This window comes from Octodon degus, unplaced genomic scaffold (assembly GCF_000260255.1).
Source record: "Octodon degus isolate 3935 unplaced genomic scaffold, OctDeg1.0 scaffold00022, whole genome shotgun sequence".
NCBI classification, from domain to species: domain Eukaryota; kingdom Metazoa; phylum Chordata; class Mammalia; order Rodentia; family Octodontidae; genus Octodon; species Octodon degus.
In genome coordinates, this window is record NW_004524598.1 from 8,559,600 (window position 1) to 8,572,047 (window position 12,448).

The 12,448-nt window shown below is 39.9% G+C and overlaps 1 protein-coding gene across 5 annotated transcripts in view; it reads left to right on the forward strand.

Annotated features, from left to right (window-relative positions):
* The window catches only part of Mdn1 (midasin AAA ATPase 1), a 167,174-nt gene that overhangs the window by 82,965 nt on the left and 71,761 nt on the right, over window positions 1-12,448 (forward strand). For all 5 annotated transcript variants that reach the window (XM_023711917.1, XM_023711918.1, XM_023711919.1 and 2 more), the window contains exons 41-50: window positions 643-732; window positions 836-1,099; window positions 1,245-1,506; window positions 2,911-3,070; window positions 3,835-3,951; window positions 5,590-5,798; window positions 7,470-7,618; window positions 7,959-8,170; window positions 8,739-8,959; window positions 10,378-10,491. In XM_023711917.1, the coding sequence (XP_023567685.1) occupies window positions 643-732; window positions 836-1,099; window positions 1,245-1,506; window positions 2,911-3,070; window positions 3,835-3,951; window positions 5,590-5,798; window positions 7,470-7,618; window positions 7,959-8,170; window positions 8,739-8,959; window positions 10,378-10,491 (1,798 nt within the window). The remainder of the gene's footprint in view (window positions 1-642; window positions 733-835; window positions 1,100-1,244; window positions 1,507-2,910; window positions 3,071-3,834; window positions 3,952-5,589; window positions 5,799-7,469; window positions 7,619-7,958; window positions 8,171-8,738; window positions 8,960-10,377; window positions 10,492-12,448) is intronic.

Below are 12,448 nucleotides of genomic sequence, written 5' to 3' on the forward strand. Positions count from 1 at the left end.
TTTTGGCAGAACCGGGGATTGAACTCAGACCTTTGCTCTTGCCAGGGAAGCGCTTATTCTACTGAGCCAGCTCCCTGGCCCCAGTATTTTTTTTTTCTATTTCCTTCTTTTCTCCTTTCTCTCATCCTAGTTGTTCTTTCCTAGGGAGCAGTTTCTTTCCCTTTCATGATATCTATTGTACTTCTTTCAAGTTCTTAAAGGAGGGAGACCATATAGGCCAATATTTTTATCACAGATTGTCCAGTGTCTCTGGCCCTGGCTTCATTTTATTTGTTTGTTTGTTTGTTTGTTTGTTTATTTTGGTGGAAACGGGGATTGAACTCAGGCTCTTGTGCTTGCCAGGGAAATGCTTATTCTACTGAGCCATCTATCTCCCCAGCCCCCAGGCTTCATTTTAATTCATGGTGTACTCTCAAGTAATTTGAGATTTTTGTTTCTATTCTGTGCTTGAGCTCAAGTTTATTTTCATTCCAAAGAATTAATAAATTTTTTATAAGAGAAAATTAGAAAGTATAAGAAATTTACAGACAATCTTGAGGCTATAGTGTGTTGTTGCTGTGATTGTTTTCTAGAGATACTAATTCCAAAAGGTTAGAATAAGAATTCATTGACTGTGTCTTAATGGTGTCATCTTCTTTTAAGGTTACTGCTGTATTCAAGGATGTGTTTGGTTCAAATTCCAGCCCATACATTGGAACTCGATTATTTCGCATCACTCCCTATGATATTCAGGTGAGAATATACAAGATAGCCTTCTACTGCTTTCAGTTTTCTGTGGTTTTTATGACTCTCCACCATGTATGCTTGTGACACGACGCTGGATTTTTCTCCCCAGGTGGGCTACTCAGTGCTTTCCCGCAGCAGCTATATTCCTCACCCATCTCGTCGGCCCCTGCTGCTGCTACACCAGTCTTTCCAGTCTCTGGAGTCCATCATGAAGTGTGTACAGATGAGCTGGATGGTCATCCTTGTGGGGCCAGCATCTGTGGGCAAGACGAGCCTGGTCCAGCTTCTGGCACACCTTACCGGCCACACATTGAAGATCATGGCTATGAACAGTGCGATGGATACTACTGAGCTTCTTGGTGGATTTGAGCAGGTAACTGTTACACCGCATTTTCAGACGAAACCCTAAACCCTTTGGCCTGATTGAGGATCTGCCTTATTAATGGTCATTGCACACGACAGTATCCTCTGACTCTGGCCAGTGCCCATGATGATTTCATGTGCTCTGGAAACTGCAGGTTGATCTTATGCGACCTTGGAGACAGCTGCTGGAGAAGGTAGAGGATGCTCTAAGGGGACTGTTAAGGGTCAGCCTCCTTGTCAGTGCTGATGATACAGAAGTCGTGCTGCGAGCATGGAGCCATTTCCTTCTGACGTACAAGCCCAAGTGTCTTGGAGAAGATGGTAAAGGTATCACCAAGGAGATTGTCAGTAAACTGGAAGCAGTATTGTTGCTTATGCAACGACTCAATAATAAAATCAACTCATACTCAAAGTCAGGTATGTATATCTGAATGTGTGTATCATATGCTTAACAGTGTTCATGTGTTTATGTGTGGGATTATATTTGTAGACAATATGCTTATATTTTAATTAATGATTAATAATGAAAACTTGGACATATTTGGTGTAGAAAGTGTAGTGAAGCCAAGGTTGAATATTCCAAATTAGTATTGAGTATTTCAAAAAAGCAAATGGAAATAATTGACCACCAAGCCTTATGATTGGGGTGTGTATGTGTGTGTGTGTGTGTGTATTCTGCTATAATGACCAGAGGCTTGTGTATGTAAAGCTGTTTTTTATTTTTTGTTCTCTCTCTCTTTTTTTTTTTTTTTTTTTAATAGTAACTTTTTAGACTGGGTGTGGTGGCACATGGCCTGGAATCCCAGCTCTGGGGGACTGAAAACAGGATCATTACAAGTCCGAGCTATGTAGTGAGACCCTGTACCAAATACATTAAAAAAAAAAAAAAAGGAAAAAAAAAAAAAAAGAATAAAGTAATTTTTAAAGAAATTCAGCATTTTAAACAATCAGTCTGTATTGATGGGATATTTATTTAAGCTGAAGACTTATGTAATCAATGTGATAAATGGTTAACACAGAGATATAATCCTTGCCTTTTATAGTGCTACTTTCTGGGTGCTGATGAGGACGTCCTTAGGGAGGAATAACAGCTTCACAATGAGCTATAATTTGTATGGCTCTCTGCCTGGCATGTACTACCAGTGGTAGTACATGCATGAATGTACCACTTATAGCACCATAGTACAAGTGGCCTGATGGTACAGTCACGCACTCACCTCTGGTGGCTCAAGCTGGCAGGAACATGTTAAATGAAAGGTTCAGAGTTCAGATTTGTCACTAGATTGTCACATACTGGTATATTATGCTACTACTTGAAAGTGCTATTTGTAAGTCTAATTAAACCTGGGCTTTGTTTATAATGACCATATCATAGTAGTAACTAGAATTTATTTGGCAAGTACTTCATAATTTATATAGCCCTTCCCTTAAAAATTTTCAGTTGTCTTTTTTATTGTTGCTGGAAATTTTTTATGGTCCTTTATCATATCTTAGGGTAATGTATAATGGACTTCTGCTTCAAGCCAAGAGTGTACTTAGTCTTAAGGTCTCAGTGTTAATAAGAAGAAAACTGAGGGAAATAAATGAAATAACTACTTTGGGACATTGGACAACAGGCAGCATAGGACTGTGAAACCTAGGGGACTGTGGGGGGGGGATAAGATGAAGCCCTATAATTGTTTTTGAAGCAATTACTGATTGCAGAGTAGGTAGGGAAGCCCATCTTCATTGAAGATTTAACTCTGTGCATGTAACCATTAACTAAAAAAGCCACTGAGTTTTTTGTTTGCTTCTGTCCCAAACCTGATTTTCTCATTCCAGAGTTTGCCAGACTTTTGGAAGACTTCCAGAGTTTTAGGGTGAAGCTTATGCAGTCGGCCAGTGGCCACAACCATGGCACATTTGAGTGGGTTGACAGCATGTTAGTTGAGGCCCTGAAATCCGGAGACTGGCTTCTGATGGACAATGTTAACTTCTGCAAGTAAGAATCTTATATCCAATCATCATAAGTGGCCCTGTGGGAAATGGGTGTGCTTAGCAAAATGGAAACTTAATTTTTAAGTCTGTTGCTTTTCTTGACCAGCAGTGTTGCTTCTCCCATATTCTATAGACTTTACTCACACTCTGGTAAACAGTGGTAATTAGTTATTCTGAATATATAGTTGACATAGCTAGGGTAGTGGCACATGCCTATAGCCCCAGTTCTTAGGCTGAGGCAGGAGGATTGCCACAACTTTGAGGCCTGTCTGAGTTACATTGAGTTACAGGGTAGCCTGGACCACATAATGAGACCCTGTTTCAAAAATGCCCCCTTCAAAAAAAAAAATCCCAAACCAAAGCAAAACTACCAAAGTATGTGGTTAATAGAAGTGACTACATGTTAGATGGTGGTTTCTTCTTTCTGTTTTTTTTTAAATGAATGTTTTAGGTTTTTCCTCCTTCTAAACACATATGATAATGTTGATGATAAATAAGGAAGAGTTTTGCAGAGCAGAAAACCTGTCAAGTTTTCTTAATTTCATTTATCCAACACATAGTTTGTGCACTTACTGTGTCTAAAGCTGTGACCTGTGTGCCTTTAAGGATGAAAAGGGAATCCCTGGGCAGTCCTGTCATCAAAGAGATTATAACTGTGTGGGAAGTGATCCTACATAAAGAAAGACATAGGCTGGAAATGGCTGGAGGCTGGTGTAGCAAAGTGAGTGGAATGTCGCACTGTTAGTCATTTGAGTTTTCTCTGTAAAGTCCATCAGTGCTGGATCGTTTGAATGCTTTGCTTGAACCTGGAGGCGTCCTCACCATTAATGAGAGGGGAATGATAGGTGGATCCACTCCAACTGTAACACCTCATCCTAACTTCAGGTATTTGTGTCTCTTAATTTTTTTTTTTTTTTTTTTGACCTAAGAATCTGACAGCCACAGTAGCCGAGGTACACATTCCTCACAATAGATTATACTTATATACCACATATTGAGGAAGGTCACACATTCATTCAGTTAAAACTAATCTTTATTGAGGCTCTGCTGTTCACCAGGCACTGCCAGAGAGGTAAAGTTATTATACTGGTACATGCATACCCATGTTTATAGCAGCATAAATCACAATAGCTGAATTGTAGAAATGGCCATAAACAGATGATTGGATAAAGAAAGGTATTTATACACCGTCCTTATCCATAGAGAAGGATAGATTTGACTCATTTGTAGGAAAATGAATGGATCTTGAGACCATAAGGAAAGTGAAATAAGTCAGACACATACAGTTAAATATCACATGGTTTGTCTTAAGAAACTAAAAGTATAAATACTGTAATGAACAAGAGAACAGAGGTGGTAGGGAACAAGGAGGTAGACTGTGGAGATGGGAAAAGGAAGTGTGTGTGTGTGTAGGTGTGTAAAAATGGTGAAGATGGGTATCTTACTCTTCTTTCATTGCTGGGACAAATACCTGACACTCAAAATGAGGAAAAGAAAGGTTTATTTAGCTCACAATTACTGTTCATAGTTTAAAACAGCCTAAATTATGAGCAAGTCCTAGAGGAGAGGCTGGGGTGCTGCCTTGTCCAGGATGAACTGTTCCATACCTGCAAGAGAGCCCACAGGCTTGGGGGTGGGGAGCACATACTGCCAAGTTTAACCATTGGAGCCTCTCTGGCCCCACCCCTCAAGCCACTCTCTGCTCCTCCAGATGGGTCTGCCCCGTGGCTTACATGAGTCTTTGGATGGACAAGTAGACACAAACCATAGCAATGGGATCTTTATATTTACTAATTACCCAAGATTGGTGTAACTATATGCATGATAAGCATACTAATAAAACAAATACAACTGAGAGCAAGAGAGTGTGGTAACCCACAGAAAGAGGCAGGGTTGAGGTCCCTCCCTTGGGGTGGTGAAAGCTGGAAGCCACAGACAAGTTGCAGTCCTTTTGCAGTAACCTAGATAAGAGTTGATGCTTTAGATTAGGGTAGTCAGATGAAGGGAACTTGGGGATAGACTTGTGAGTTAAACAGAAGAAGACATAGCACATTTTGAGCATGAATAATTGGGTAAATGAGGTTGCCATTGGACGTTCTCAGCATAAGGGCTGAGGAGAGAGTTCAGCGGCATAAGAACCTGCCTGGCAAGCACAAGGTTCCTAGCTTAATTCCTGGTACTGCTAAATAAATAAATAAATAAATAAATAAATAAATAAATAAAATCATCTCTTGGAGATCAGGGTGAATATTTGCTTCTAATTTTGGGAAAAACTTATTGTGAAGTTCTAAGTATAGTTCTTAGGAACATAGGTTTAGAGAAACTGATTTGTGATAATTGGTACTAGTTAGAAGTTAAGATTGACTGTAGATGATAGAAGGACACTTAAGAGTCTGTTGGCTTTCTCGGTGAGCCTCCTGTGAGGTGAGTCATCATGGGTGACAGAGTCCTTATTGCTGAGCTACATAGTTGGTTGCGCTGGGTGTTAAAGAATTTTTCTCGTCTGAATTGCCACTTTACTAGGCTTTTTCTCTCAATGGATCCTTTTCATGGAGAAATATCCCGAGCAATGAGGAATCGTGGACTTGAAATCTACATTTCAGGAGAAGGAGATGAGGACATCCCGGACAACCTGGATTTGAAAGTTCTGCTGCACAACCTTGGGTTGGTGGGAGACAGTGTGTGTGACATCCTTTTGGCTCTACACAATGAAACCCGAAGCTCTGTCATAGGTGAGATGTAGAGTTTAGTCTCCTAGAAATCACGTTTTTGATCAAATTACTACTCTGAGTTCTTAGATTTAGCGTACATTGAAATAGGAATTACTAGGAAAGCTTAAAAATATAAGTGTCCACACTCCTCAGGAAAAATGAATTCAGTGTGTCAAAGTGAGGCATTAGAATCAGTATTTTAAAGAAATTCCCATAGTAGGCAGTCAGAGCCTAACATCTGAGTAATTCTGCTTTAGATGCTAGGATTCATGAGCTTTGGCCGTCATATTTCCAGGAACATGGTGTCTTAAAGGTGGAATAAAAAAAAGGATCTAAAGAATCTTCAAATTAATACAAACAGTGGTGACCAATGTTTCATTGCATGAAAAGGAGGAAGAAAATACTCTTCATTGAATATCATTACTCTGTTAAGTGCAGTACTGGTTGCTGATTTAGTTCTTTAAGATATGAATTTAGACTTTACAGATAAGAGTGAGTGTAAATAACTTGTGAGTCAGTTAATGATGACAGCTGAGACTTCAAAGTAGGCCTTTGTTTTGTTTTTTGTTTCTTGGTGTTTTTGAAACAGGGTTTCACTGTATAGTTCAGGCTGACCTTCAACTCATTTGTAGCCCATGCTGGCCTTAAACTTGTAGTCATCCTCCTGCTATAGCCTTCCAAGTGTTAGATCATGAGTGTGTACCACCATGCCTAATGTAGACCTTGGATTTCAAAGCCTGTGTCAGGCCTGTATTCCTTTAAGAGGCTGTGCTTAATTTCCTACCTTTAGCGTGTGTTAACATGAGGTTGAAGATACACGTGGCTAGGCTTTATCATGCCTGTGAAAGAGTTTGCCACAATATATTACAGACAATGCAGAGCAAGGGGACTGGGGAGAGGACAGGAGAGGAAATAAGAATACCCATGTTTCCACAAGTCCATTGTGCCTTCAGGCAACCCTAGAGTAGTAATAGACAGTTGCCTACAGCACACATGCCTTAGGTTCACAACCACTGCCTTAGAGTCTGCTTAGAAGGTGTCTTAGTTACTTTTCTCATTGCTGAGACAAAATACCCACACCCAAAGAAAGTTATTTCCCCGCTGGTAGGACTCCATTGTGTGAACGAGTCAGCCCCAAAGGATGAAGATGAAGAGGGCAGGATGAAGGTTGACTTACTTTCTCCGTCCTTGGGCTAAATACCCAGCATCCACAAGTTAAAGGAAAAGTTTATTTTGGCTTCCGTTCTGTAGAGGTTTCAGTCTGGCATGGCAGAGGGAAATCAGAGGAGAAACACTCCATGGCAGGCAGAAGGCACAAAGGAAATAAGCAGCAAAGTGGTGGATGAGCAGGACGCAACAAGCAGCAGCCCTCTTTCTGTGCTTTATATTGTATCCTATGCCCCCACTCACACCTAGGGTGGAACATCCTTAATCCTAGCATTGCATTGTGGATCTATCCCAGTATCATACACTAGATCCGGCCACCAAGGAAAAGCTACACATCCGATCACATGAGCCTTTTGGGGGTGGGGGGGACATGTAGACAGAACCGTAATGGGTTTTCTAAAAGAAGTACCTAGTTGGGGTGGGGTGGAAAGAAGTTTGAGGTAAGGGTAGATTGTGTAAGTTTTAACTAGAGCTTTTGAAGACTCTCTTGCTCACAGATGGCAACTTTTTTTTTTTTTTTTCTAGGCTCTCCAGCATCTTCTATGTCTGCTCTAATTCACACAGCCGTACTCATTGTTCAGTACCTGCAAAGAGGGCAGGGTTTAGACAAAGCCTTTTCTGAAGCATGCTGGGAGGTTTATGTCCGCTCTCAGCATTCAGCAGCAAACCAGAAGGTACTGCCATATGTTGGCAAGAACTTTCTAAGTTGTAACATTCTTCCTTATACAGTAGGGGGAAATTATTTCCTTATAAGATAGCAACTTCATCTAGTGCCAGGGAGACTGGGAAGATAGCTCAGTAGAATGAGCACTTGCCTGGCAAGCACAGGGTAAATACTCCTTTGTTGAATCTTACTTATTATGAGTGAAAAGAACCTGTGTTGTACATTGAAGGATGCCTGAGAATTGTTAGGAAATGATCATGTGAACCATAGGAACTTAATTTATCTACCAATGCATTTGGTAATAGCACTTATATTGAGTCCTGTGACCCCTGTGTTTTATCTCCTACCAGCTTGTGCAGGCTTTGCTAGAGAAACATGTTTCTTTTTTGCGAACCCGGGAAAACTGGGGAAACTCCATTCTTGCCACAGGGCTGTGGCCTGATTCTGTGCCTTCTGCTCTGTGTGCTACGGAAGATTCCTACCTCTCCGTTGTCCGAAGTGATGGGCAGATTCTGGCGTACTGCCTCAACAGGATAAGCATGAAAACCAACAACTGGACCAGGTCAGCAGAGGCTGCAGCTTATTTATCTCTGGCTTTTTGGCAACTTTTTGCTTTTCTGGTAACAGTCAGTACACAGAGTGTGCAACCTAAAATTGTGTATCCCTTTTATTGTCCAGCTGATACATTTTTGCTATTTTTTATAACATTATTCCCTGTTATTTACTAAGACAGAGGAAACTGGATACAGGGCTTCATACATGTTGGGCATGTGCTGTATCACCAACCTATATTTTTAGCCCCAGATATAATGTTTTGTTTTCCTTTGTGGGGAAACCCACTTTTTTTACCTCTCAGATAAAAGATTTATAAAATAATTTCCCCAGTTCTTTCAACTGTAAAGCAAAAGACTGTACTAATATGTATTTTTTTATTTTAAAGAGTAAAAACAAATAGACAAAAACAGTAACAAATGACAGTACAAGTGGTAGTTTCAAAACAAGAATAAAAATTTAATAGTGGTTATATATGTATATCTATTAATATCTTCTAATCTGTTGTTGAGATTAATAGATACAGGCATGCAAAATAAACTACTAATGCTAACTTTGTCTGTTCAAATGAGTTTCAGGAGTCAGCCTCTCACTCTGCAAGACTTAGAAAAAATTATGCAATCTTCCAACCCTGAGACTCTAAAGTTTGGTGCAGTACAAGTGGATACTTGCTGGATTGATGACCCAGAAGTTTTGGCCATGGCTGTTAAATTGCTCATAGAAAGAGCAAGCAATCAGGATTGGATGCTCAGAGTGAAATGGCTTTATCATTTAGCCAGGAATATACCACAGGGGCTTGGTGAGTAGGAAAGCTTAACTTGTACAAGGGGACTGTATACCCTTGTCCTGTTTAAGTCCCTTAGTAGCTGTGTTATTCTGTGAGTGCACTTCTAAAATTACAGCTGAGAAATCTTTTAGCTAGAAATTTATAGGATAGGTACTTTTTTTTTTTTTTTGCGGAATTAGGGATTGAACTCAGGCCCTTGCGCTTGCCAGGGAAGTGCTTATTCCACTGAGCCATCTCCCCAACCCATAGAATAGTTACTTTGAATGTTGCTAAATTAAGGAAGAACTCTATCCTTAGATGTATCACAACAGAAACTTTTGTTCCAGTGCAGTTTTAGTATGTTATGATTTATGAAATTCGCAAGAAAAATACGTTATAGTACTTCTTTTAAACAGCAGCTTATTTTGTTGTACTGCTGATACATAACCATTCTTCTGGGAAAGGTGCTACTTTTTTTTTAAAAAAGATACTAAGTGAAATTAATTAATTATTTGGTATAGGGTCTTGCTACACAGCTCAGACTCATAGTGATCCTTATGTCTCAGCCTCCCTGGTGCTAGGATTACAGGTGTGCTCCGCCATGCTTGGTTTTGGTGGCTGGCTCAGCACGAGATCGGCACAGCATGTGGTACTGGGAATTGAACCAGGTCCTTGCACTTGCTGGACAGGTGCTTAGACCACTGAGCTCGTTTCCCTGCCCAGAATGTTATTTCTGTTTGTTTTTTGTTTTGGCGGAAGCAAGGATTGAATTCAGGCCCTTGCACTTGCCAGGCAGGCACTTATTCTACTGAGCCATCTCCCCAGCCCAGGATGTTACTTCTGATGAATTTATTTTCCCTTAAAGTGTGTGAGCTTCTAATGTCATGCTGCCAGTGCTCTAAGGTGTCACATTTACATTTTCTTTGTAGTTTACTCAAAGAAGAGGAAAACAGTAGTAATAACATTGCCTAGGGGAACTACCCGCTGGTGGGGGGGGCCTCCTGTCCCTCTCTTGGACAGGAGCTTTCTTTCTCTAAATAAATATATTCTGCTCAAAACAAAACAAAACATTGCCTAGGTTGCAAAGGATGTGAAATTCGTTGGTAGAAATTATTGACTGAAGTAAATGAATTTACATGGAACTCTACTCCCTGAGAACTTAAAAAGATGGTTGAATGAATGTGGCATGTGATCTAAATATGTATATAGAGAACTTTTATGTCTTCTGTAAATAGAAACCATTGTTTTACAAGTAGGCCATGAGCCTTAGTGAGCTACTACTACATGTAAACAAACATAATAAAACTAATTAAATCTAACATCCAATCCTTTAATAGCATCAACCCCATCTCAAGAACTCTGGTGTGACTGGTGGCTCCTTTGACAGTACAGCAGGGATGGTTCAGTTGAATAGCACCTTAGAGTCCTAACTCTTTCTTCTTCCTCCACAGAGTCAGTACAGATTCCTTTGGAAGCCAGTGCTGCATCTCTTCGAAATTTTTATTCAAGTTCTCTCTCAGCTGGGGTTACTAATGTCTTTAAAATATTACAGGCAAATATAACAGGTATATACCCACTTTTGATTTCTAGGTCTTAGCATCATTTTTGAAACTTGTTCTTTGAGTTTATGGGGAAAAGGCTTGTCACAGTTGCAACCATAATAGTAGCTTTTAGAAGGCCCAGAATATTTGAAACAAATTCTTGTTTGAAATTCTCCATTCATCTTTTAGTATCTAAAGGAAGCTTACAATATGCAGTGTAGCTGGGGTTGTAAGACTAGGCTTAAATCTGCCTCTAAGTAGCTTGTCAATTCATTCACTGTCTGGTCGATGTTAGCAGAACTGAGCTTTTATTTATTTAGGGTCCCTTTCACTTTTTTTTAAATGCACTCAGAATTAACATGTTCACGAGGGGCAGCTTGAACCACTGTTGGTACAAGCTGACCAATAGGAAAGTCATCTATGTACCAGTTGGAGTTCAGTCAGACGAGAATATCTTAAAAGCAGAGCCTCGCATTGAGCAATACTCCCCCCAGTTTGTTTCTCGGCTTTTTGAAACAAGATCTTGCTATGTTGTTCCCACCAGCCTTAAACTCCCTGTGTAGCCTAGGCTGGTCTTGAATTCATGGCAGTCTTGCCTCTGCCTCCCAAGTGCTGGCATTACAGACACATACCACTCTTTGGAGAAAGCCCAAGTCCTTCTATAACTACATGCAGAAGAATTAACCCTGAAAAACAAGTACCAAGTGTGAGCCAAAGAATTATGAAGGAGAAGAAGCCATAGTTTTTTTTTTCCCCATAATTTTATTGAAAAACAAATAGCAGTGAGACAGTTTCAAACCAAATTGGTAGGACAGTTTCAATAATTCACACATTGCATACATTCTTCCTAGTGGTTAATTGCTGTACAAGATGCAGACATGATATCCTATTTACAAACACCATTAGAACATATCCCTCTATTCATTAAGAGAATGTAACTATGTATCTATCCTAACCACTTTGAATACACAGATACAAAATGGACATTCATCTGTATACCCTTTTTTGGTTAAGTTCCGTTATTTGAATATTATAGGTATGTTAACTCAGCAAAGTATTCTAAAAGAGTTCAGTGGCCCATAATAGTATTGGTTCTTCTGCTTGACTGGCAATGTCAGAAATTGTTGACCTGAGTCCCCTACAGCTCAACATAACAGCATGGCTTTACTTCTTTTTTTTTTTTTTTTTTTTTTTTTGTGGAACCGGGGATTGAACTCAGATCCTTGCGTTTGCCAGTCAAGCGCTTATCCTACTGAGCCATCTCCCCGGCCTCTGCTTTACTTCTTATACTTCGTTTTTATACTTTTCTGCTGGATGGTTAACACCAAGATAAAGCAAGACCTAAGCAACAAGAGTTGTAGCTTTTGGGTCTGATAAGGTCAGTGAAATCCCCTCAGGATTTATCCTGAGATCCTGCACCTCAGATTGTAGAACCTTTGTCATTGTCAGCCATGTGGATGAGTCACTGCCATTGCTTGGCCAATGTGCTCTCTGTGAAAGCCTGAGAGAATGTTTTCTCTCCATGTGACTCTCCTTAGGCACACACTACATCATCGATCACTTTCCTCCTTGGCCCCATAATCTCCTTGATCAGAAAATTTGGGACACTACCGAGTTACATGACGTTACAGTACAAGTTCTCATATGTCCTGAGTCTTAATTGACCTTGGAAGGCTAGGGCCAAAGTGTTGGCTTTCCTTGCGGCCCTCCTTTTTCTCTAATTTTGGTCTGCAAACTTAGGTTGTTAACCATCCAGAAGATAAGCTTATTGTTATTACCATACAACCTAGGCTGTTAAGCTTAAACCTCACTATCTGTCTGAACATCAAACATCTTAAGCATAACATGGAACAGGTATTTTTCATCAAGTATTGATATGTTGAACTTTAAGTCCTTACAAAACATGATGAAAAAGCATTTTAAAATTAGAATATAAGCCACAGTTTTTGTTTTGCTTTATTTTGTTTTTGGTTTTTTTGGG